This window comes from Lytechinus variegatus, chromosome 7, assembly GCF_018143015.1.
Source record: "Lytechinus variegatus isolate NC3 chromosome 7, Lvar_3.0, whole genome shotgun sequence".
In the NCBI taxonomy this organism is placed as follows: Eukaryota; Metazoa; Echinodermata; class Echinoidea; order Temnopleuroida; family Toxopneustidae; genus Lytechinus; species Lytechinus variegatus.
In genome coordinates, this window is record NC_054746.1 from 13,987,045 (window position 1) to 14,011,359 (window position 24,315).

The 24,315-nt window shown below is 36.2% G+C and overlaps 1 protein-coding gene across 1 annotated transcript in view; it reads right to left on the reverse strand.

Annotated features, from left to right (window-relative positions):
- The window catches only part of LOC121418497 (fibropellin-3-like), a 33,069-nt gene extending 21,278 nt beyond the window's left edge, over window positions 1-11,791 (reverse strand). Inside the window, exon 1 of the mRNA XM_041612404.1 lies at window positions 11,617-11,791. Within this exon, the coding sequence (XP_041468338.1) occupies window positions 11,617-11,661 (45 nt within the window). The 5' untranslated portion in view covers window positions 11,662-11,791. The remainder of the gene's footprint in view (window positions 1-11,616) is intronic.
- Window positions 11,792-24,315: the final 12,524 nt, after the last annotated feature.

The window sequence follows — 24,315 nt, forward strand, 5'->3', positions numbered from 1 at the left end:
TGGTCTACAGAGATTAAAATAATGTGAAGATGAAACCACTCAATCACAGGGGAAGAGAGATGGGATGAGGAGGAAAAATGGATGAGAAGAAAGGGGCCTTTTAGAACTAATCAAAAGGTTTGGTACCTCAATATTACAAGGCAAATGCTTTACAAGTCTTACTCTCTTCAAAACATGTCGATGTAAAAAGGCACAAATACCAACATAACAGGATTTACACATGAATATCTTTTGTTCTAAAATTACTTTTTGCAGTTGTCTGCTGTAGCTATTAGCACTTTAGTTGCATGAAACATGAATAAAATATAAACATTCATGTTGACTCCCACACGATGAATTGAATTGTGAGATTCCATCATGTAGATAGGGAGGACATTAAATTTAATTAATACTTCAAAATACATGCAGAACAATTGAATGATCGATTACATGTCAAAGGCAAGGACAAAGATGCAACAGACAGCAAATTATTCATTGATATAGGGGGAAATGGAAGAGAATGTTGGATGAAAATATTAATTGGAGCAGTGAGACAGAATGAAACAACCAGACACTAAGGAGAATAAGAAACCATGTTGTTCTCTCAAAGGCCTGGAATATGAACTTAAGTATAACTCTGGACTAATGGAGAGCCAGATGTTACGAAAATCTGTAACATCGCCTCCTTCCCCCCCCCCCCCCCCCCCCCCTCTCTCTCTCTTTCCCCTTTAAAGCCTCATCAGCTTTTTGGACACTCATTTCATTCATAACTGTCTTGGATTAATATCTTAAATAGTTTCCTTCATCACTGAAGCATGAGAAAACTACAACAGAAAGCAGCAACTCCCATCTTTTAACGTCTTTTGGTCTGACGTGGCCGGGGTTCGAAACCCTGACCTCCCGGCCGTGAGACAGACGCTCTACCAACTGAGCCAGCACACCGGTGGGCAATGAAGGAGAGAAATAATAATAAACCGATATTGTAAAAAAAAAAAAAAATTAATAAGATCTTCATTTATATCACAAATGCTTTTAACTTTGCAAGAGAAATGACTGTTTTCCAACAGAGCAGTCAAATTCAAACAACATGACTGTTTCATCTATGACTAAACCTTTCTCGTGGCTGCTCTCACTAAAATGGATTCCTTGTATCATGAAAATGAAGAGCTGGTTGAATCATCCATGGATTCTTACAACCTCAGCTCCCATCCACATCAATATAACTCAGTGACCAACCAGAAGCTGCCAGGATTAATATATTGCTATGCTCCGGCCAGCTGATGCAAGAAGAGCCTTTTCCGCTCAGGTAGCTAGTCCCAACAAACCTACGCTAAATCTTGAGACAAAACAACAAATTGGGATCTTATTACTACTTCCATTTCTGGCAGAGAGCTTGGGGGCTTTGTCATCACTACTTTCCAGAAAACAAATTTGAGCAAGCTAAAAGTAGTTTGCCACGTGTATGTGATTTAGAGTGAGGCTTGCAGTGGGAAATTCTCGCGCTTTGAGTTTCATTTGAACATATTGTTTCCATGGTCATCTTCTTTTGTTCATACAAACATGGATATTGGCAATCAAACGTCTATCAGAGGTAGATGTAGAATCATGACAATGATTAAAAGAAGCAGGAAGATGGTTCTAAATTGGCAAAAACTGCTATGGGATTCCATATGATTTATTCAGCAATGTGATACTTGAAGGGGCTTATCCAATCACTCAATGTCTTCTGCACAGCTCCATGGATGTAATATTTTTTTTTCTCCTGGCAAGCAACCACAACACAAAATAGATATTAAAACTATAATTATTGATGGATATGTATAGACAAATTCCTGGAAACAGCACACAAATCTTTCCTCGTTACAAGAACTGGAAGAATTGAAGAAAAAAATATATCTATTTTTGGACTCTTTGACCAACATATTTGATCTCACAATGAGTCAAACCATAATTTATTTGGTTGAATTGAGTATTATGGTGGTTTGTGAAAATGAAAATAAGTGACAAACATGACAGATTTCTGCTCTCCTATATAATTTTTACTTACACAGTAAATTGAATTGAATATTTTACTTAAGCATGTTAGCAATAAATACAGAAAATTAATGTTGCATACATGCATTTCATCCTGGCTAAGGGGTGATATGATGTGTATGCACTGCAATTTTCAGTTTCTGCTTTGGTGACATTACGGCGTTATCTCAAACAAAAAACACAGTTCAGAGTTATAAGGGCATTATCTCAAACAAAAAACACAGTTAAACCCTTCTGCTTGACTAAGAGGACTACAAATTAATATCTGCATTAATTCTAATGCTCTTATGCCACTTGGGTGACGGTTTGCAGTGCTATCCATCTGCACATGAGTAGAACATACTCAAATGTAAATGGAGACGACAAAAGTAATGTCAAACACTACAAATATTCTAATTTAACTGATCACATATCAAGTGCTTCGCCTCAACCTTACATTCCGAGGGTCTCTCTCTCTGTAGAATCATACCATATAGGGTGTTACCTTCACGGCTCCAACACTTCCTGCCAACATACACTAGGCTAGGGCTAGTCTGTAGGCACAGACCTTTTCGATTAATCATAGCGTACGTAATGCACACTGCAGAGCCTGAAATATAAGACTAGACTCACTCATGTTCTGTGGCTGCTCTTACGTTAATACACAAATAGGGCTTTGGACTCTAGTCTCTATCCTAGACATGGTATTATTTGTTTATTATTTATTAAGTGTCAAAGTGGAGTCTGTGCTTTCAGACTACACTAAGGTGATGGAAGAAATGTATGATGTAATATGTCAGCCAATTAAACGCCAAGGAGCCGAGGGCAGAAACCTTAAGCCGGCCTCTGATTAGATTTCTCTTTTCCTCGGTGTTACACCTGCACAGCGTTGCTAGCATAACTTTGACCTAAATCCCTCGGTCCAATTGGATCATGGATTTGATAATGCAATGTTATTTTTCTGTGACAGCCATTGGCACTGTTATCGAAATGAAAAGGATTTAGCAATACTAGGCTGCAGCCACTACCCATTGTCTGATATGACATTAAGTTGATTTTTCACTCTAGTTATGATGAGCACGCCACTCATTTTGATCCTATAGATAATTAAAAGGAGCATAGATAATACATTGAAAACTTTGTACTTGACCAAATAGCATCCCCACAGAAAAAACAGGTCACAAAATGCCACTTTGAGGCAATGTTTAAAACACTTCTTAAAACTTAATGATCCAAAATGTACCTCAATTCAACAAACTGAATTCAGCAACATGTCTTTTTCTTTTCTTTATGCTCTGAAGAGCACAGAGACAAAATTACATTATATTAATTGTGCTATTTAATAACTGTAAATTATCATCACCATTACATCGTCATCATCATCGTTATTTTGGTCTGGATTAATGTTAAATTGTACACATGAATTAGAATAAATATAGAATGCTCATATTACTTGTAACTCCATAAACTGAAAAAAATCATACGTTCTTTTTCAAAATGTTTATTTTTAGAGCACCATACACCATCTAATCACACACACATGCAAAATTAACAATAATAATTGAAATCAAATCAAAGTAGGTTGAAGGATGAGAATACGAGAGTGGGGGAAAGTCGTGACCGCACAGCTGTGTTGAACGTCAGAAAAAGCCCATCCCATAAGTGTCGGCCCACATGCAATATTTAATTCCATTAACCACCAGGAAGGCCTCTGGCAGGAGAGCATACATCAGAGACATCATAAACCCCATCATTGAACGCCAACATTTTGACAGCATTCTCGCCAAATACCTGGTGGTGATACGCTTTCAATGAAATGTTTCTCCTTGTTATCACAACATGCAATCTACTTGGGACCTTTTTTTTTCTTTACCAATGCCCTATCAGTCTGTCAAAGTTTTGTGAAATGACCCCTTAGGTTTCAATCCTGCAAATTGAATTACAAAAAGTTGATCGCCCCCCTTTTTTCACACTTGTCCCCTTAACCACTGCACCCTTATCTCCCCCTTCTCCCAACCTTCCCCCGCTCCCTTTGATCTGTCTTGACTGAAGCCCCGTTTTAATAGACAGTGCCCAGGCAGAGGACGGGTAGAAAAAGCAGGGGTAGAATTCCTCAACGAGGCGAAAAAATGAGCCGTCTTAAAAGACAAAAACCCGGAAATGTTACATGCAAAGTTAAATTAAATTACAGACGAATATCGTGGATATAAGAAAAAATACTGCCAATGCAATGGTATGAAAATTAGCTACCTTTAGTTTATTCAAGATGAGTCTTGAGCTTTCGGTAAAACCTGAAGCATGCAACAAGCTTGATCAATTGAATATTTCATAGGCTGGCCTACAACTTTATTTTAGGAGGGTGTAAAACTAGTATCACAGCACGTTACTGCCAAATATCAATAAAAATATATTCAAGATAGAAATATAAAAATTTGATTGTTCTGAAAATGGAAATTGACGGTTAACAGCAATGTACATGAAAATGGTTATTCAAACAAAAATGCAAAATGTTTGTAAACAACCCAATCTCTCTTTTTGACCATGCACTTATAAGGCACGCGCTTTGTACAAGTCATTGCGCAATATCCAGCTTTTCAGACGGACTGCACCCCGATCCCGTCTTAACAGAAGGTGCACCCAGGTATTAGCGAGGTGGAGTTGTTTTTCTACCCCCCTCCACCCTTGTTGGAACAGGCCAAAATTCGGCAAAATCCTTCACGACACAGTCCCTCTTTTCTCCCAGTGGGAGCGTCTTAATAGGAAGGGTGGATTTTTTTCGCCCTGCTTTTATCGGGGTGGGGCAGTCAGAAAAGTGTCTGTTAAGACGGAGTATATGTCTGTCTCTGTTTATATGTTTGTGCCTCTCTCTCTTTCTCATTTCTCCCATCCCCCTCTCTCTCATTTAAATCCTTCTGTGTTATAAAAAATGTTCCCTAAATGGTATTGCGATGTTTGTTGGTTAATGTTTCAGGTAACCGATAACACTATCTGGTTGAAATTTGATCGTTTTTAAATCTTATCTCCACTTTCCTCATGTAATCAAATTTCTCTTGATGATAAAAGGGATTTATCTCTCTTGTGGTATGAACACTTAATGTTTCCCAGTATAGTTAATCTTTGATGAAGACAGTCACAGAAAAAAAATAATCATAGACTTTCATTCCCATTTTATTGACGTAGTTCATACAGGCTTGAAAGTTTGAAATTCTCATACTTTTGAAAAAAACCTTCATTTTTTCATCCAGCCATTTAATTGCTGGGCTATTGCCAATAATGGTATTTCATCAATATACTTCAAAAATAGATTTCAAGCACTTTCTTTGCAATTCAAGCACTTCACTTGAAAATGAAGTACATCACAAGGACTTTTCAAGGACAAATTCAGATCCAATAATTTTTCAAGGGCAAATCCAAGAGTTTTTCCAAAGCTTGTATGAATGCTGATGTATATCATGTAATTGGTGATAGTTCTATTGACTTAAAAAAACTTCATGCGCATGATTTTTACAGTTGCGTTTGATTGCAACTCTTTCTGCAACGGGCCCCTGGTGCCAGTAAAACAAAGCTGAGCAATCATTAAAAAATCTATTTCTATGATCGACTACAATGTCCAGGCCCAAGGAAATGAGTTCACATCTACCGTAGATATCGACAGCAATCAATACACTTCTAAAGATTACACCAACCTTATCTATGACTTTTTAATATTCAGAGCACACTTATCTAGCACATTCAACTATCATTCTCCTACATTATTGAGAGCAATAATAAAATTCAAAAGCCCTTGTGGTTTGTTTGAGTGAAATACATAATTCTTAGGTGGAATATAAATGAGTAGATGATATCTAGAAATAAATGAAGGAAAATAGAATGTACATCTGCAACTACATCAGCCATATCAGGGTGAGAAAGGGAATATTGAAAGGAGAGAGAAGATGATAAGTAGAGTGGGAGAGAGAGAGGGAGAGATGAAAAATATAATAAAGAGGGACAAAGATGGAAAAAGAGAGAAAGAGGGGAGACAAAGGGGGATAGAGAATAAGAGGGAGAAAGGAGAGAGAGAGACAAAATAAGATTGAGAGGAAGAAAGAGGGGGAAAGAAAGGGAAGAGGGGGAGAAAGAGACAAAGACAGGGAAGAAAAAGAGTAAGGAATAAGGAGTAAGGGCTGGAAAGAGTGATAGAAAATAAGAGAGAGAGGGAAAGAGTGAGAAGAGAACTATTGATGGTCATTGACCTTCCCTTAGGAGCTAAGCATATATCTTGAGTAACATCCTTGTTCAATTCTCTCCTCCAATGGGATAACAAATATCAGATTTCTTGTTTGTGTTGTTTGGTTGGATATATCCACAGCTGCACAAACCATGGTTTAATCAAGCAAACATACTATTCAAAATGACAATCCTTTTTAGATGCAGCGATTTTTGTAAAAATAATTCATGTGTTGGCTTTTTATAGCGATTCCCATAACATCCAAAGTAATCCATAAAGGCATTCTCCATTTCACAGCTTTTACAATAATTCCTAATGAATTCGACAATTTTCATCCTTGTCCAAACCTGAAGGAAGTTGTGCTGATTTACAGAATGTTCCTTAATTTGGATAATCAGTAAAATAGTATATAGTTGAGGCCAGAAGTTTACATATACCCAGGAAATTCAAAGAAAAGTTGACACTTGCCAAACATCATAAAATTTACTGTATCTTTTAGAAAATTTGTGCTATCATGACAAATTTGATATCAAACAAATGAGTATGTCGTGCCCCTTTATCACAATGCTTTGTCATCAGGAGCTGAAAAATATTTATGTGTCATTTTTCACCCAAAATCTAAACATATTCAGCATTTATTTATTTCTATGAAATGATGTTTGAAAATATAATAACAAACAATAGATTACATTTGGCAAATATATTTCTCTTTTTTTCAGAGAAAATTCCACCTGAAAGTTACTTCAATCCCAACGGCATCCCAATCATGTCAAAGAACTTAATATGCTGTTTCATTTGATACCAAATACGTTGTGGTAGTATTTATATTTCTGAAGATATAGTAAATGTTACGATGTTTGGCAAGCGAACAAATTTCACTGAATTCCATGGGTGTATGTAAACTTTTGTCCTCAACTGTAAGATATTGATGTGGATCCTTGCTATATAATAATCCATTCTCATCTCAAACCTACCACCAGTCATGTGATACATTCCAGCCAATCATTTGATTAGGATATTAATGTCACCATTACAAAAAGTTCTATATTGAGGGAGCTAAACTGCGAATGGTCATGGTTGCTCGTCATCATGTTTCTTATAATACACAGCTGACAATGCTGCTTGAAATTCAAATAACTTTCAATGTCTCTGTCTGGACAAGGGTGATATACGATAAGAGACAGGAATATTCATAAAGGATGTAAGCTACACAACCAAACTTCCTCACTTCAAGAATTATTACAAAGGACAAATACCATTTGAAGTGGCTGTGAGACATAAGGAAATAAGAACTTTTGAGTTAATAATGCCAGGCCCACTCCAAAATTGGAATGCAATAGCAGCAAAATAATTTTACAAACTTATGGTTTTTATTGTATTATACTAGATATGCATTTCAATGAGTTAATGATTTGTAAAGCAGTAAATTGCATAATTCAAAATTTGTATAAAAGTATACAATTAATTCCTGTCAAGCTTCTATAAACCCAACAGAACAAGAACTATTCAATGTTCAAACCTCAGACATTTGACAATTCTATTATGTGTAATTATTCTCAAGTGTTGCAATTATTATCTGTAACCCCAATTTATGTTGGACTTCCAGACCAGATTTATTCAAGACTTGGATTAAGAAAATCATTTACCTAGTACATGCACTTTACTGAGCTTACAAATTATGTATTCAGTTTAATACTAAGCATTTTACTATAGTAAGCCAATACATATATCGAGGAGCAATGTGACATCACATTTTTGTTGCCAATTTACTCGCAACTAGCACGTTGCACCAATAGTACTACTGTATAATTCTGCAAAGCTCAGGATGATTGTGTATACAAAGCAAATGAGATTACCAAAATAATTGGCTAAATTTCATCAAGAGGTGGCCGAAATAAAGTACGTAGCTAGATTCATGAGGTGAATACCAAAATCCCTGTATCAAATTTTTATTCTATCTGAGCAATACTGTAAAACTAAAATGCTCTTTTTTTTTCTTATTTCAGTATCAAATTTCATACCAGTCCAGTAATGCACTGATTGATCTTTCTAAATATAAAGGTAAATTGGCTGAAATTAAGGTGACAGTACCTAGAAAGGGGGCCGAGAGGGAGGTTATGATAATGACCATAGATCTCTGTAGATTGCGTTAGGGGAATACCCATCCACGGGACAATCTAATCATCAGAGTGAAATACTAGTAAACCCATTTCAATAAATGGACCAATATAGATCTACATCTATCAGGCACGACACCTCTTTCACTGTTGGATGTATCTATAGTGGCAGATACACATGCTGCCATTACCATACACATACAAGGTTTGAGAGGTGCAGGGGAGGGGGCAGGATCCCCTAAAAGATTTACTTGTATCTATTCTACCAAAGTGAGAGCAAACTGACCAACACGATGTAAGGTCTCTCATTAATTGTGAAGCGCTTTGAACAGTCGTAGATTGATAAAGCGCTATATAAATGCCAATTATTATTATTATTATTAACTGTGTTTCATAAATTTATAATTAGTCTTAAACTATACTCTTTGAGATCAGCCAATCTATACTTCAGAGAATGAATTAGCCTACAATTGTATTTGTATGGAGAGACTAACATGGTTTTGAGTGAAAAAGTAGCTGCTTTGCATGAGCATAAACATAAGCCTGTGTAGTTTGTTTTCAGACAATAAAGCATGAACATATATCTAATCTTGTGAATTATTTAAAGATGTCCATCCTTAAAATATGATGGTGATGATCTCCATTCAAGCTGTAAGAGGATCTTGGAATATGGTTTGTATAATGGGGGCAGTTCACATTGGTCATGGTCAGATCACCCTTAAGGAGTATGAAATATTGATTTGCAAACAATCATTTTTTCCATAGCCCTTTTGTAACTATTATTGAGGAGTGGGCCTATGATTCAGAATCCATTATATCCACTTAAGACACCTTATGGAAAACAGAGGCAAAATATTAGTTATTGAAGAGTAGAGGGAAACTAGATTTGGGCATAATGAAGCTCTTTGTCTATATACTTTAAAGCTAGAAGGCCATAACTCTATACATGAATGATTTCCTTCTGACTCTCACTTGTGTGCAAATCTACAGTAGATGTGAAGTTATTATTAAAAATTCATATCTTTCCTTTTTACTTATTCATTTATTTTCACTTGGTTGCACACCCTGATCAGTCAAATACAGATAGGTTATCTTACAGACACCCTGGGATGCCTGGTTAAGTTCAAGGAAAAAAAGACTTCCTTGTACCTTCCAAGCTGAATGAAAGTGAATGACATTTGAGAGAGCTCATACCCCGGAGGGGCCACTTACATTGACGAGTGGATACCATGCGCGACCAAAAAAACACGTAAAAAGGATGTCTTTTTCACGATAGGGCACGTTACGTACGTAACGTGATAAGGGTGTCAAAAACACAAATATAATGAAAAAAGGTATCTATTTCGCTAGGAAAATTACGTGTTTAGGGTCGAATTTGCGGGGATGATAAAACAAAATTAAATGTTTTATAAAGGATGTCCTTTTTGCCCCAACACTACGTGTTTAGAGTCCGATTTGCGCGAGGTGTAGAAGGTGGGGTCGTACTAAACCAAAAAAGGTAAAGCCGACGACCGAAGGACCCGTGACAATAAAACATTCCTGTACTTGTTTAGGGGTTCATTTCAGGGAATATTTGCCAAGAGTATCGTTTTGTTTCCAATACTTGTTAAGGGTAGGGTTTCACACGCCAATACTTGTTAAGGGGTGCATTTTCAGAATATGGAAATTACGTGTTTAGGGTGCTTTTCGAGACCCCATGGTCGCGCATGGTATCCACTCGTGAATGGAAGTGGCCCCCCCCCCCCCCCCCGGGGCTCATACATGAATTTTTCATTTGTGAATAAGGACATCAACCTTATAAATTGATTTGTATTCCTCCTTTTCTATATGTTTATTTTGCATCAGGTAATAATCCACATCATTTTTTTTTAATGGTGACATTTACATGCTTGAAATGAAGAATACCTACTTCTACCTTTAACCAAATTAACACAACATTGTTTTGCACACTTTGTTACCTAACAAATGGAAAGGTGACTGTGCAATAATTTCTTTTTCTCTAAGCAACCATGAACAATTTTATTCCATTATTTCATCTTAAACATGAAAGTATTATACAAATGTAAATGATCTGTTAAGTATGTTCCAATACTACTTGCATTCGCAATTCTTGCAAATGAACAACTCCTTTGAAATTCTTGACCAAATTAATCAAACAACACAGGGGAAAAATGCTTTTTAAACTTTTAAACAATGTTGTTTACTACATGAACCTTAAAGTAGTTGTTTAACAATAGAAACAACCTTGCATAATTCATTGAGAATTAAGTATCAAGAATAGAATATTCATTTTAAATATTAAAAATGTGTTGAAGATCTTAAATACTTGTTTAAACCACTTAAACTACTGCAAGGTTCATATAGTAAGCACCATTGTATAAAAAAAATGATCAGTATTTTTGCTTCTATCTTGTATCTTTGGTCCAGTGAACAAGAAATACAGAGATCCAAACCACCACAGGCAGCAAACGTGGTAACTGATCAATTGGCTTGAAAAAGTCCACAGGAGTGAACGAAAGCTTGCCCCATATGAATTAAAGGAGAATGAAACCATTGGAACAAGATAGCTTGTGTGAAAACAGAAAAATCAAAGAAACGGATCAACAAAAGTTTGAGAAAAATCAGACAAATAATTAGAAAGTTATGAGCATTTGAATATTGCAATCACTAATGCTATGGAGATCCTCAAAATGGCAATGCGACAAAGATGTGTGATGTCACTTGTGAACAACTCTCCCCATTTCTTTAGTATATATTTCACTTGAATTGCCTCTTTTATCACATCTATCCATAGATCATGCGTTCTTTCTACATGAGGGCATGTAATACATATTTTTTTAAGAATACATCATGGATAAAGAGTTTGTATCATCATAAGAAAAAGCAAAAAGAGACATTTTGAGGGTATTTTATAGTCCACCAAAGGGAAAGTTGTTCATCAGTGACATCACACATCCTTGTCGCATTGCCAATGGGAGGATCTCCATAGCATTAGTGATTGCAATATTCAAATGCTCATAACTTTCTCATTATTTGTCCGATTTTTCTCAAATTTTCTTTATTCTTATTCTTTGATTTTTCTGTTTCTACACAAGCCTATTTGTTCCAAAGGTTTCATTCCCCTTTAAAGGTTGGTTGAAGCTTAAAATTTACTTAATCAATCATCCCAAACTGATGAAAGTTTTCTGTTTGTGTTTTTCCTGTAGAGCATTCATAAAATTGAAAGAAAAATTACAACAATTGCTTACATGATCTAAATACACAAAATATAAATAGTGTAAAAAATTATCTACTCACATTAGCGATATTTGTGGAGCAGAATCCATGATCTAAACATTCCATTCCTTCTGGAGAGACAGGATAATGACAATCCCTCTGTTTGACAGTGATATTCACTCGTAGACCATACTGGCATTGGTATAATGGGTTGCCGGTATCATGAGCTGCATGGAGAAAGAGAAAAATGAGATGAGATTGGATGATATTGGATACATGATAATCTCCAACTCAATTTTCATTGGTCAAAGTGTATTGGTGTGGATGTATTTTACATTTAACCTCGCCTTAACATGCAAAATAAAGGACAGAGAAGAAAATAGAAGTTAATATATTCATTCTTTTCATGTTTCTATGAGAAGCAAGTTAAATATGAAAGCATTGAATGTAAATGTTCCTGAAATATATCTGCAATTCAAAAATCTTTGTAAATTAGGTGCAACCTGACAACCCACCCAAAACCCCCTTACATAACCCATAAAATATTTTTTTAAATGAGGTGAGAAGAATGAGAGAAAGGGAGAGAAAACATACATGTAAAATAAATGAGAAAACAGAAAGAAAGCAAAAAAAGGACAAACAAGTAGCAAAACACAGACGCGAAACTAACTTTTAGAATGACAACAGAATAACAGCTGGCTTTACTTTTCATTCTAGAAATGACCATTGCAATAAGTCTGTAATGGGTCACACTAAGTCTGGTACAATTTAAGAAATGGACTGGTGATCCCGTTGGTGATCCAGCCTAAATGGGCCGTGATACTTTTGACGATGCCCTCACATCACAATGGGTTAGGACTGTCACAAATTTGTTTTCTCTCAACTAGATATCTTCCCCCAGTTTCTCCACATCACCTTTTAAAAAGGACAGTCCACCCTTGTATCAAGTTGATAAGGATGAACTAAAAGAAAGTTTTGCTTCTTTGATGCAATAAAAGGGGATTTTCTAAGGAGCAACACTCAAGTCAAGTTGTTCATGACTAACACTTTTGTGACAAGGTAAGTGATTCTTTTCAAAACTGGTAACTCTGAAGTTAAGAAATTGGGTGAAGCTCTCATGGAGTTATGAAATCATTTTGTATATTCTTTTATAGAAAAAAACAATTGGTCATTACATTTAAAAGGGAAGGGGTGAATATCGAAGGATGAAAATGCACTTTCTTTCAAGAGAGGAAAAACAATGACAGAATGACCAAGAACATCACAAGAAATGCCACAGAGAGAAACTTGACAAGGTGATGTATCACCCGGGTAAGTGCCGCTATGCCATGCTTATCGTGTATGTCACCTGGCATTTCTCCTTTAATCAGGATGTTTATGGGTGCTTTCATATTTGTTTCAGGTTAACAATATTCTATTCTGAGCACGCTCGCAAACATTGCTCTCCCAATCTGCCCTGCATGTGAAGCGCCATTAGGGCTGGCAGTAAACTACTTCAGCATTGTTTATACGTGGGACTATTAAGTTTCATAACACTGGGCCAGGCTGCATCATTTAAGCTGTCTGCATGCTTTTTAGGACTAACTAAAGGTCAACCACTAACCAACTTATTCAGGGGATACACTGCTCCATTTTTCATTCGTGACAATCTGTATTCAGGTCGCTTCAAGATGTAACAAACCTGTCCTATCGAGTCACCCCCCCCCCCCCCCCCAGGTGCCTGGTGGTTCCACTACAGAGCCATTGGAATTACAAAGTCCAATTTAAACATGTTATTTCTCTCCTGTATATTACTGTACATCTTTATCCATGCCGATCTAAGTCACCTTGTCTGGTTCCCTAAGTTTCCAGAATTCTTTAACATTGTCTTTGTACTCAGTTATCCAGGGCCCCGTCTTACAAAGAGTTACGATTGATTCAATCAATCGTAACTCTATGGAAATCCATCAGTGTCATAATTATTTTCTACAGGAAATTGGCACAATGTCCTTTGTAAACAAAGAGAAGCACAGTGAATTTTTAAGAAAACAATAAATGCATGAATATACATCACAGTTAGAAAATATTTGGAACAAACATGCATAATAGATGTTGACATTGCTGGCTGTCTTTGTAAGACAGGGCAAGGTGTTTTAAGTTATCTAATGTCCCATTTACATCTGGGGGCCTTTGTAGAGTTTAAGCACTTAAACACAACTCAAGAAATCAAGCACAAGTCCCTAATACGTGGGTTTCATTACTTGAATATCAAGTTGCATTAGATTTTTTAAATTTCATTTGATTGCTGGTCTGCAATCATTGTTGGATGATTGTATCTTGCTCATTGTATAATCTCCTTAGGGTGATGCGAGAGGACCATATGGTAAAGTACAGATTCATGACCATCATAGGGTCTAACATTTTGTTTAGTGCAGAGTTATACAATTTTTTTTTTAATTTTAAGATTGCAGCTCTTAGACATATCGTAAGGTCATCAGGGGGGCGTTTCATGAAAGGACTTGTCGGACATTTTATCCGACAAGTACCAGTTTATCTGACAGTTACCATATGAACAGTGCCTCTCAGCCAATCAGAATCAAGGAAAGATGTCAGATCTGACAACTTGTCGGATGAAAATATTGATGAAACGCTCCCCTGATCATCATCACAAGGGCATGGTATATTTTATGGACATACTACAATCAGGTGATAGGATCTCCACAGAGCCTCTGCATGGCTTTGTCTTTGGCACTCTATCATGCTTTTCACACTGCATTTTTCTTAACCCTATACTATCCTTAACCCCATACTATCTGTTTATGGTTTCACACTGTCTTTCTTAACCCCATACTATTTGCTTAGCCGGGGTTAATGCCTTAACCCTGGACTATTCCCTGGACAGTTCATGAATATTGATGATTTTGCCACACAGGGGGTTATTAACGTGCAATTTCAACTTATTTGATAGGCTAATGCTTAGCCCCACTTTTCCTTAGCCTGGTTTGGTTTCACACTCCAGTTCTTAGCACCGCAATAAGCCGGCTAACCCTGCTTTTTATCAGGGTCAGATAGTACTGTACTATTTATCGTGCTAGCCCACTTTGGTAAAATGTAGTGTGAAACTGAAGTGGGCTAAGCTTAACCCGGGAAATTGGTTGGGCTAAGGCCATCCCCTCAGCCCCACCTATTTCACGTGGTTACAGAAAAAATTCTGTAGTGTGAAAAGCATATATGATGTCAGACAGAACTTGTCTTGAGAACACTGTCTTCACAAATATTCAAAATTCACGAATAACTTGTTGCTTCAACAGACCCTATTCAAATGAAGCAATAAGAATAAAGAGTTTACCAGTATATAGACATATCTTCAAACAATCACACTCTTGCAATGCTTTACAAGTTGAGTGGAAATAAGATCAAATACACAAGTTGATTCATTGGTTACCAGTGAAAGATAGATTGATCTTCAAACTTCTTGTAATTGTTTTGTAAATGTCAGCATTAATTGCCCCCTTTTTACTAACAATACCTTCTCAATGATTATCACCCAATTAGGCAGCTACGTTCAAGTAACAGAACGATTTGAGAGTTCATTTGATTCATTTTCATAGTAATTGCTGATCACAAGTCTTGATCTGACAAAAGTTCACATTGTTGATATAATGTGATTAAGTGTGCTAAAAGCTTTTATCTTAGTAAATAAGTCACTGTAAAATCTGTGTAATGGAACATCTGTTTCATCATGCCTCAAAGATCGTTAATCGGTGTGTTTGACATCATGTCACACAGACCTGGCTCGAATGAGAAGAGAAAGAACAGACAAAGGGGAAAATAAATGAGAATGACAAATGAAGGATGAGAGGGAGAAAAAAAATATCAGAAGAATGACAAGGAAATAAGGGAGAAAAATATAGATTTAGTTTCAGAGAGTATTCCAACTTGAAGCCCAACAATGTTGTCAGAATTTTTATGTGTGCCTCTGATAAAAATATCATAAAACATTTAAATTGAATTACTGATAAATACACTTGGAGTTAAAATATCAGATGAAAAAAAAAGTATGGCAAAGCAAGGCAAGAACTTTCTTTGTTTTTAAATTTAGTGTTTAATACTACTCCACACTTATGGCATTTTAAACTGCTTTGGGAACCGTCAAAATTTCCATGCCAAAGCCTTCTTTTCTGCTGAAAGAAGCTGTTGAATTATTTCCCCTGGGTGTTCCTGTTGGCATAACCAACATTAGCGGATGACGGGGAGGTCGAAAGACCTATCCACTGCTATTTGCCGTACGTGTTTGCCAATCTCACGCACAGATGTGCCAGCAGAATACAAATATGCATCTACCATTGCCTCTTTTAGAGCAAATAACACTGTTTAATAGATGATTGCCAACTAATTAGATTGATTTCTGCATTGACATTAATGCTGTTGATGATGGAAGGTACAATGGGTGGACAGGGAAGATAATCGGTGTGAGAGGAGATGGTTGGGAGGGGTAATCGGAGAGATTCAGGATGGTGAAGTGGGTACAACAAGGGGTGACAAGAGGCAGTGGTGGAAGTGAGGGGGTAACTTACACAGTATGGTAGTGATGATGTTAATGATGATGGGAGGTTCAAGGGTGGAGAGGGATGGTAATTGGTGACAGGAAGATGTTGGGAGGGGTAATTGGAGAGATTCAGGATGGTGAAGTAGGAAATTGAAGAGGTGGTAGGAGAGGCAGTGGAGGTAGTGAGGGGGTAATTGTAGTGTGCCAGTGTCAATGTTATTGATGATAAAAGGTACATTATATGGACAGGGTTGGTATCTGGTGGGAGGAAGATGGTTAAGAAGGGTAATGGAAAAGATTCAGGAAGGCGATAAGGGGTACAAGGGAGGGGGTGGGGTGAAAGAGGCAGTGGTGGTAGTGAGGGGTTGCGTCAACTTATAGTGCGTCAGTGTTACTGTTATTGATGATGGTAGATACATTAGGTCAACAGGGAGGGTAATTGGTGTGAGGAAGATGGATGGGAAAGGGAATATGAAATATTCGGTAAGGTGAAGAGGGGCACAACAGGCAGCAGTGTTTGACCATAGAGCTATTCTGCTAGCTCCATGGTTTGACTAAAGCATGGTAGTGTTAATGATGGGAGATTTGGGTGGAGAGGGAGGAAAATTGGTTTGAGGAAGGTAGATGGGGGGGGGGGGGAATGGGAAAGATTCAGGAAGGTGAATAGGGGTGCATGAGGGAAGTAGTAGCCTGAGTGTGCCTGTGGTGTGATGTGCTAGTAATGCAAGGAGTATATGAAATGATAGAAATGGTTTAAGAAGTGATGTTAGACTGTTATGTGCTACTGACAGTAAGTATGGGAAGTGAAGTGGTAGCAGGATGGTAACACAACATGTTAGCAGTGCAGTTTTTGTGAAATATTTCATCTTTTAATCGTAATTATCTACCTTCAAATAAAGCATCAGAAATTATAAGTAGGTAAGCATTAAGGGATCATCATATACATGCCTATGTGGATGGAAAACAGTGGCAGAAAAAAAGAATTGTGTGTAGCAACAAAAAAGACAAACAAATAAAGATAAGACAAAGGGAAAAAGTAATTTGAAATGGCAAGTAACAAGCGAGGCATATAACGTATCTCTCCCTGATAAATAACAGATTTGACAAGACCATTGTGACGAGGGGGTAGGGTAATGAGGTAAGAGTAAGTGATCGGGGTAAGTGATAGAGGTGATTGATCTGGAAAATGAATGGTGATAAAAATGGGAAAAGAGGAGTCAACCCAGGGTGACTTATTGGTCAAGTGGTATGAAAGTCACATGAAGCATTTATACCCACCTGATCACAGAAAGTAGCTGAAATTCACCCATACAAAAAATTCTACCCAGATTAGAAAATACCTGGTACTTTATTGGTGTGAAAGCAATTTACTTATTATTACTGTAATATTGATATTCTGTAGAAATACCCACAGGTCAGCAAGTTCTTTTAAAAAATACAAGAAATTTATCCACAGACTTGGAGTTTTTGCAATGTGAAAGTGTCGGTGAGTCTTAGAGAACCTTTTAGGGGAGGAGTATTTATGCTATATACGAGAAATATTCTTGCATACTTTCAAACATTTCAAAAAAAGTTGTTTACTATTTCCTTCTAATATACAACATCTTTACAGTCACACTACATTAACCCTTTCACTTCAAAAATCCAGTGATTCTTGTATTAAGCCTATGGTGCCTACAGAATACACATATCAATGAATTGTTAGATTACTTTTGTCACGCAGTATGAATAATAAATCAATCAATTTTACATCAAATATTCTAGCATACAGTCCACAGACCTGAAGGTGTAACAGCTTCTTCTTGCTTCATTCCACCATCTTAGGAATCCCAGTTCAATTTCTTCCAAAGCAAAAAAAAAATGGATGTGTCTATGAACGAAAATTCCTCAATGAATTATACATCGTAAATTCATTTCTTCTTGAATTACTGCAGTGTACTGTATATTATTTTCTTTCTGCTGGCGTTATAATTGAATTTTGCCTCCTCTCTGTCTCCACTTCATGCCCTTCACCTTTGCAAAAATATCAAACAGACTTCTTCCTCCATAAAAAAAAATTCTTCAAGTGATTCATTGGAAATCGGCTAATTAAAAAGATACAAGGCAAACCTTTTCAGACAGAAACAAACAGAACATCTTCAATACTGCAGGAATGTCAATATTATCTGTCTGTCATTCCACCATTTTGGTCTTCGATGTAATATCATGGAGAATATGAATATTAGTTAAATTTTGTCCTCTTAATACCACATGGATCATAATGAAAAAATGAAACGTTCACACAATTGATGTTAATGCCTAGTTCAGTTGAAAAAAATTAAATTTTCACAGACATTTATGATAATTGTATTATGTAGCTACATGCATAAACAAAACCAGCCAAAATGCAGCAAATAGTTTTTTTTTTCCTATAACTCCCGTACAACATGAAATACACATGAAAATTATAAACAACCATTTACAGTTGAAGTTTATACTATCTCTTTGCCGCTCTCGACAGTTTACTTTGATTTAGTATAAATCCTCATTTATAATCAAAGATTTATATTGTTTTTGTCAATTTTCTCTTGTCTCTTTATAATTTATCACATATACTTTTTTTCTGAAAATCACTTCCTTCCTTCTTTTTTTCTCTATTTCAATTCAAGCCAGACTTTCAAAGTGTTGAAAGTGCATTGCAAATGAATTATCGCATAATTATCACAAATAAAGATTTAACTGCCACTAACTTTCTTGAGCATCTTTTCTTGCAAGATAACCTAATAATAATTCACTTGTAAACCTATCAAGATTGAATATCAGAACACATCAAGCTGATTAATTGTTACATTAAGCTTTGATGGCGCTTGTACATTCAAAAGCTTGAAACTGATGAAAAGTACAGTCCCCATTTCTTAACGCTACAGTGCCGTCACATTGAATAAATTAGTGAAAAAGCTTCTGGTTTCCTCCCTACTCCTATCCCAAAGTACTCTAAGGATTTCCTCTCAATTGAGAATCATTCCCTCCGACTTGGCTTGCACAATACCATGAAAGAGAAATCCACATTACACGCTCCGACACCTTTTCATAATACCAATTCTTCTACAAGAGAGCACATAAAACTAATGGAGAGTTCAAGTCTACTCTTCATTACAGTGAATACACATTTTGTTTATGAAAAGTTGCTGTTTATTTCTATCACTTGAAATCACTAAATGATTCCTCTAAAGTAGGTTTCCACCTGTCATCATTTCCTATAAATCTTATCAGATACAAAGTTGCAGATATCATTTCAAGTAAAAAGATATCTAGAAATTGCTTGACATTGTTTCAAATAGATCAAACTTATTCATTTTGTGATTAGGAATTTAAAAATTTTATTTTGTTTCCTTATAATATTTTCTTAAAAGAGAGAAAAAAGATAAATGCTAACTAAGGAAGCATAATTTATGTTAGAGTAGCAATGTATTTCAATATATCACAATGAGTTTGTAATACAAGAAGAAGGTACATGTATATAGTCACACCCGTGAATTAATAAACAATATCCCTAATCCATTCATATCACTTGACCAATAAGACAATAAGCTAAATTATTCACTTTTCCCTAATTGATTTGGCTTTTTGCATATGAAAACAACAAATATATCTGCTTTTACTTATTTGTGCATACTCAACATTACCGAACCAATTTTTAAAAAGCTGTTACCTTTTTTTGCCAGAAATAAGCTGTTCTTTTTAGGGGCACTTTTTTTCCTTTTCTTATTTTCTGTTGGCTATGGATATGCCTGGTTCTCCATTTTATATCTTCCATTAGGCTGTTTCAGTTTCGAATCATGGAGTATGTGCCATATTAAGCACGATTTGTTTTCCATAGACTGAGCTGCAATGCCTACACTTGGTTGGGGCCCTGAACAATCCTTAACAGTGACCAGATGCATAGATCACTCTTGCCCCATAATGTATCTTTTTATGTACCATGCAACAGTTACAGGGCTGGGATAATGATGGTGGAGGATTTTTTAAAATCTCTCTTAAAGAAATGATTTGTTCCTTCTAAGAATACTTTTTTTCTTTTTGGGGGGGTACAAGAAGATATGCATCTCTGAGTTCCAATTAAACCATACTCATGAACAGGAGTCACTAGGTGGTTTCAAACCGCCTCGATCAAAGAATCCCTGTTAAATTACGAGAACTTTTTTAGGCTAAAAATACCCATTAATTTATTCCTGCATTCAAACCGCCCTGAACCATACCCTTCGGGGTAAGTTTCTGAAGTTCCGAGCATGCTGGGCCAAAAGTTCCGTAAATTGCTTTCACATCGCCAAAATACCTGCGACCTTGGAAAAATCCCCGCGAATGTTCTCGTAATTTTGCCAAGTACCTACTATTTAACGGGTATTTTCTTTCGGGGAAATTACGCGTATTTTGCTTTCACATTACCAAAATACCTGGTATTTTCTGATTGGAGTAAATTTCCCGATCAGAGAATACCTGGAACTGACGAACTTCGAGGCGGTCTGAAACCACCTACTGTGGGTACCAGTATCTCCATTCTCATCCCAAGAAAATACAAAAATGACAAAAACAGGAGCTTAAAGTTTGTAGTACAATCACATGGTTATGCATGCATTGACCTATCTTTTTTTTAAACCGATCTGGAAAACATGGCATTCTGTACTTCAGGCCAACTCTCTCAAGTACTCACAAATCTGAACACAACATTCTAGCTCTTGACCTGACTTTCGATCAAGAGTAATATCATCTGCTCTTATGCGATTATCCTGAACATAATACGCCATGTTCATGCATGGAGAGAGGGGGAAGGGAGGGCGCATACAGTATACGGATTACAACCCGAGTGACCAAATTCACTGGATAAAAAAAGATTGCCGTATTGTTTTGCAATGTTGATCCTACACTTTGAATTTCAAAGACTTTCTCTTGAGTTGAAAACAAAATAACATGCAGAGTATGCCTGTTGATGAGGCGAATTTCTCAATTCTCTTAGCACTTAAAGCAGGGACCCCTTTTGTAAAGGATTTAAATTATGGTAACTTTGCCTCTATCATAAATACCATGGTAACAGAGTCAGCAGCCAATCAAAATAAAAGTTTCCAAGGTACTTACCATAAAGGCAAAGTTACAATAGTTGCAAGTCTTCATGAAACTGGCCTCTGATATAAGAAGTAAATTTTCTAATTTTTCAACAACAACAAAAAATCTTTAATAACTTTACAATGCTTTATTCTCGTTGAATGTACAATGTATTTCTACAATGTGTAGGCATTCTCTGATTTCCTCCCCATCACATATCGAGTATGTTTCCTGAAGGTAATGGATGAAATGCTAGTAAGCTCCCGTTACCACGGTAAAGCATGAATTCAATGATTCGTCAGACACGAGAGTTACGATATTGAATACGGGTGAAGACAATATCTTCAGGCATTCGTGCTTCCTGGAAAGAATCTTTCTCTCTCAGGGATTCAAAATGGGTATCACCATCGCAGGGTGGCAAGACCTTGCGTTTCAAATTCATAAGGAAAATCTTTTTTTTTCTCTCTCTCTCCTTCATTTAAATGACTAGCTCATCAAGTGTCAAAGATATATCCTGTCCAAATTAATTGATTTAGTGTTGTGGCAGCATTATTTCCACTTTATTGAGCATGAATAGTAATTCCAGGACAGAGATTTTATCATTGATTGTAAAAAATATTTACACACTATCTCAGATTTAATTACACTTCATTCTTCCTCATTCTTTCAATATGTCTAATTTTCTTTGTTGCTCTGTACAAAGAAAATGTAATATGATATATAGATAGTATTGTACATCTTATCTATAATCTATGTGTTATCAAAATGTGTTTCAATATATACTCTTTTTCTGCTGATATTGAAACTGATTATTCGTATAGATTTTCCCCCTTGATGACAATGAGACAACCAATTGTCAGCATTTGAGATATTAATTGGTTGACTCCCCTCTGATCTTAAGCGGCTCATTAATCTAGTAAATGGATTCCTAATAAAGTCCCTCAGGATAAGCTGCTATCTCCTCTTTTGTTCATAATGTCTTCCAAATACTGCTTCTTACCACTCCCCACGATTGAATCAATATCTTGAAAATGTCACTGCTCTCAAGTGAATCTAAAAATGATCACAATGATTGGAAAGGTAGAAATGAATTCCGCATTGCGCAGTGGTTGAAACACATTAGGTAAATGTACTTTTAATAGATTTGGCTTAAGGATTCGGCATTGCTTCTACAATTCTATGCTCATGATTAAAAGGTACTTTTCTTTTGTGATATAAAGATCTCATCACAACCTATCCAAAACTGTACATATGAATGAATGCAGAATGGCCTGGGCTGTTCTTTTTAATCCCTTAATGAAGATGACAATGTGCTTTTAGAATACAACTGTAATTCAAATAAGTCACATATGCCCTTTTTACACAGGATTTTCTTAACCCCGGACTATCACTAACCCCGTACTATCCTTAACCCCGTACAATTTTTTTTCCTTTTCACACATGCCAAATTGTTATTGCTAACCCCGGATAAGGAATGCTTGCTTTTCACACACGAAACTCGCTAACCCCGGACTAGTGGTTTTTGTCGATCATTCGTAGTACAAGTACTTCACTCGTACACTTTTTACACACGCTACAATTTCCTTAACCCTGTACTATAGGTGGGGCCAAATTGCCATTTAGCCCCACCTATAGTACGGGGTTAAGCTTAGCCCACTTTCGTTTTACATATGCGATCTTAACCCCGTACTATTGCTCTTAGCACCGCAATTGGTGGGATAACCCTGCTTTTTTGCAGGGCCAAATAATCCCATACTATAGGTGGGGTTAGCCCACTTTGCAAAAATGCTGTGTAAAAAGAAAGTGGGCTAAGCTTAACCCGTACTATAGGTGGGGCTAAATTGCCATTTACCCCCACCTATAGTACGGGGTTAAGGAAATTTTTAGCCTGTGTAAAAAGGGTAATATTGTAGCATATAGTACAATAGCTTCAATATAGTTTTTCTTTAAGGAAGTAAGAATTTAAAATTTCATATATCCAAGCACATCAGCTTGTCAAATGTCCTTGGTAAAAAGAAATACTTCACTACTCTACAAAACTTGACCTAGACAAGATAAAAATGAGGTTTAATTCTTCATTAACTGCTCAAGCCAACCTCCATTCTTAAGATGAAAACAGGACATCATACATGTTTATTGATAAATAACGATATTATATATAGTAATATTTTATTTTCCTAGGGTCCCCACCTCAGTTTCCAGACTTACAACATTTTCATTATTAGAAAAATATATGGTTGAAAAGACCATGAGGATTGCTTGACACTGGTATCTTTATTTTTACACATAACCAAGAATCAGACAAAATATCGCAAAAAGAGCTATATGCTTGGATTTTGGTTTAAGTGGTTTACATTTTCCTTATTCAAAATTGCCAGACAAACAACCTTGACTGTATTTCAACACAAAATAATCTGTGATTATTCAATGCAAGCAATCAGAGTATAACGTTGTATCGCTTACATGCAAAGTCAATGCAGTGCACTGTGAAGGTTTGGCTGACCGCGCATTTGCATATTAAGTGCACACAGCTGATGCTTGCTTTGCTACAGTACATGTTTCCAACGGGATTTGCATGTTTTTTTTTTTTAATTGTATGGCATCGCTGTAAAATCCCAACATATCTCAAAAACTAAAATAAAATTGCTGTCTAGAAATTTTAAGTATGTATCGAATAGAACTGTCATATTCTGCAAAATAATAAACATTTATTTCTTTTCAACCACAATTGAGAGATACAATGATTTGGTTGACCATCAACAATTTGTCCAATAATAGTTTACAGAAAGAAGACAAGTGAGGCATCTCTCCACCAATCTCTTATATCTCTTGCTTGCATTCCCTCTCATCGTTTTTTTTTCTTTAAATCTCTTCCTTTCTTCCTTATTCCCCTTCTAAATTGCACTCTCATAAAAAATCAATATATTTGCTCATCTCTCTCTCTCTTTCCTTTTATATTATTACATTACACATGTGTTACAAAGCATTATGAAAATAGATTAAATAAAAAAATATTTAATTCTCCAATAACACCGACTCAACAATATCAAATTCCATTATATTCACAAATAAAACGATTCAGTCCATCTATAGTTTGGAATGCCAAGCAATACATTATGAATGTAACATGAATTGCTATAGATGTGAATTTGCATTCAAGTTGTGCACAGGAC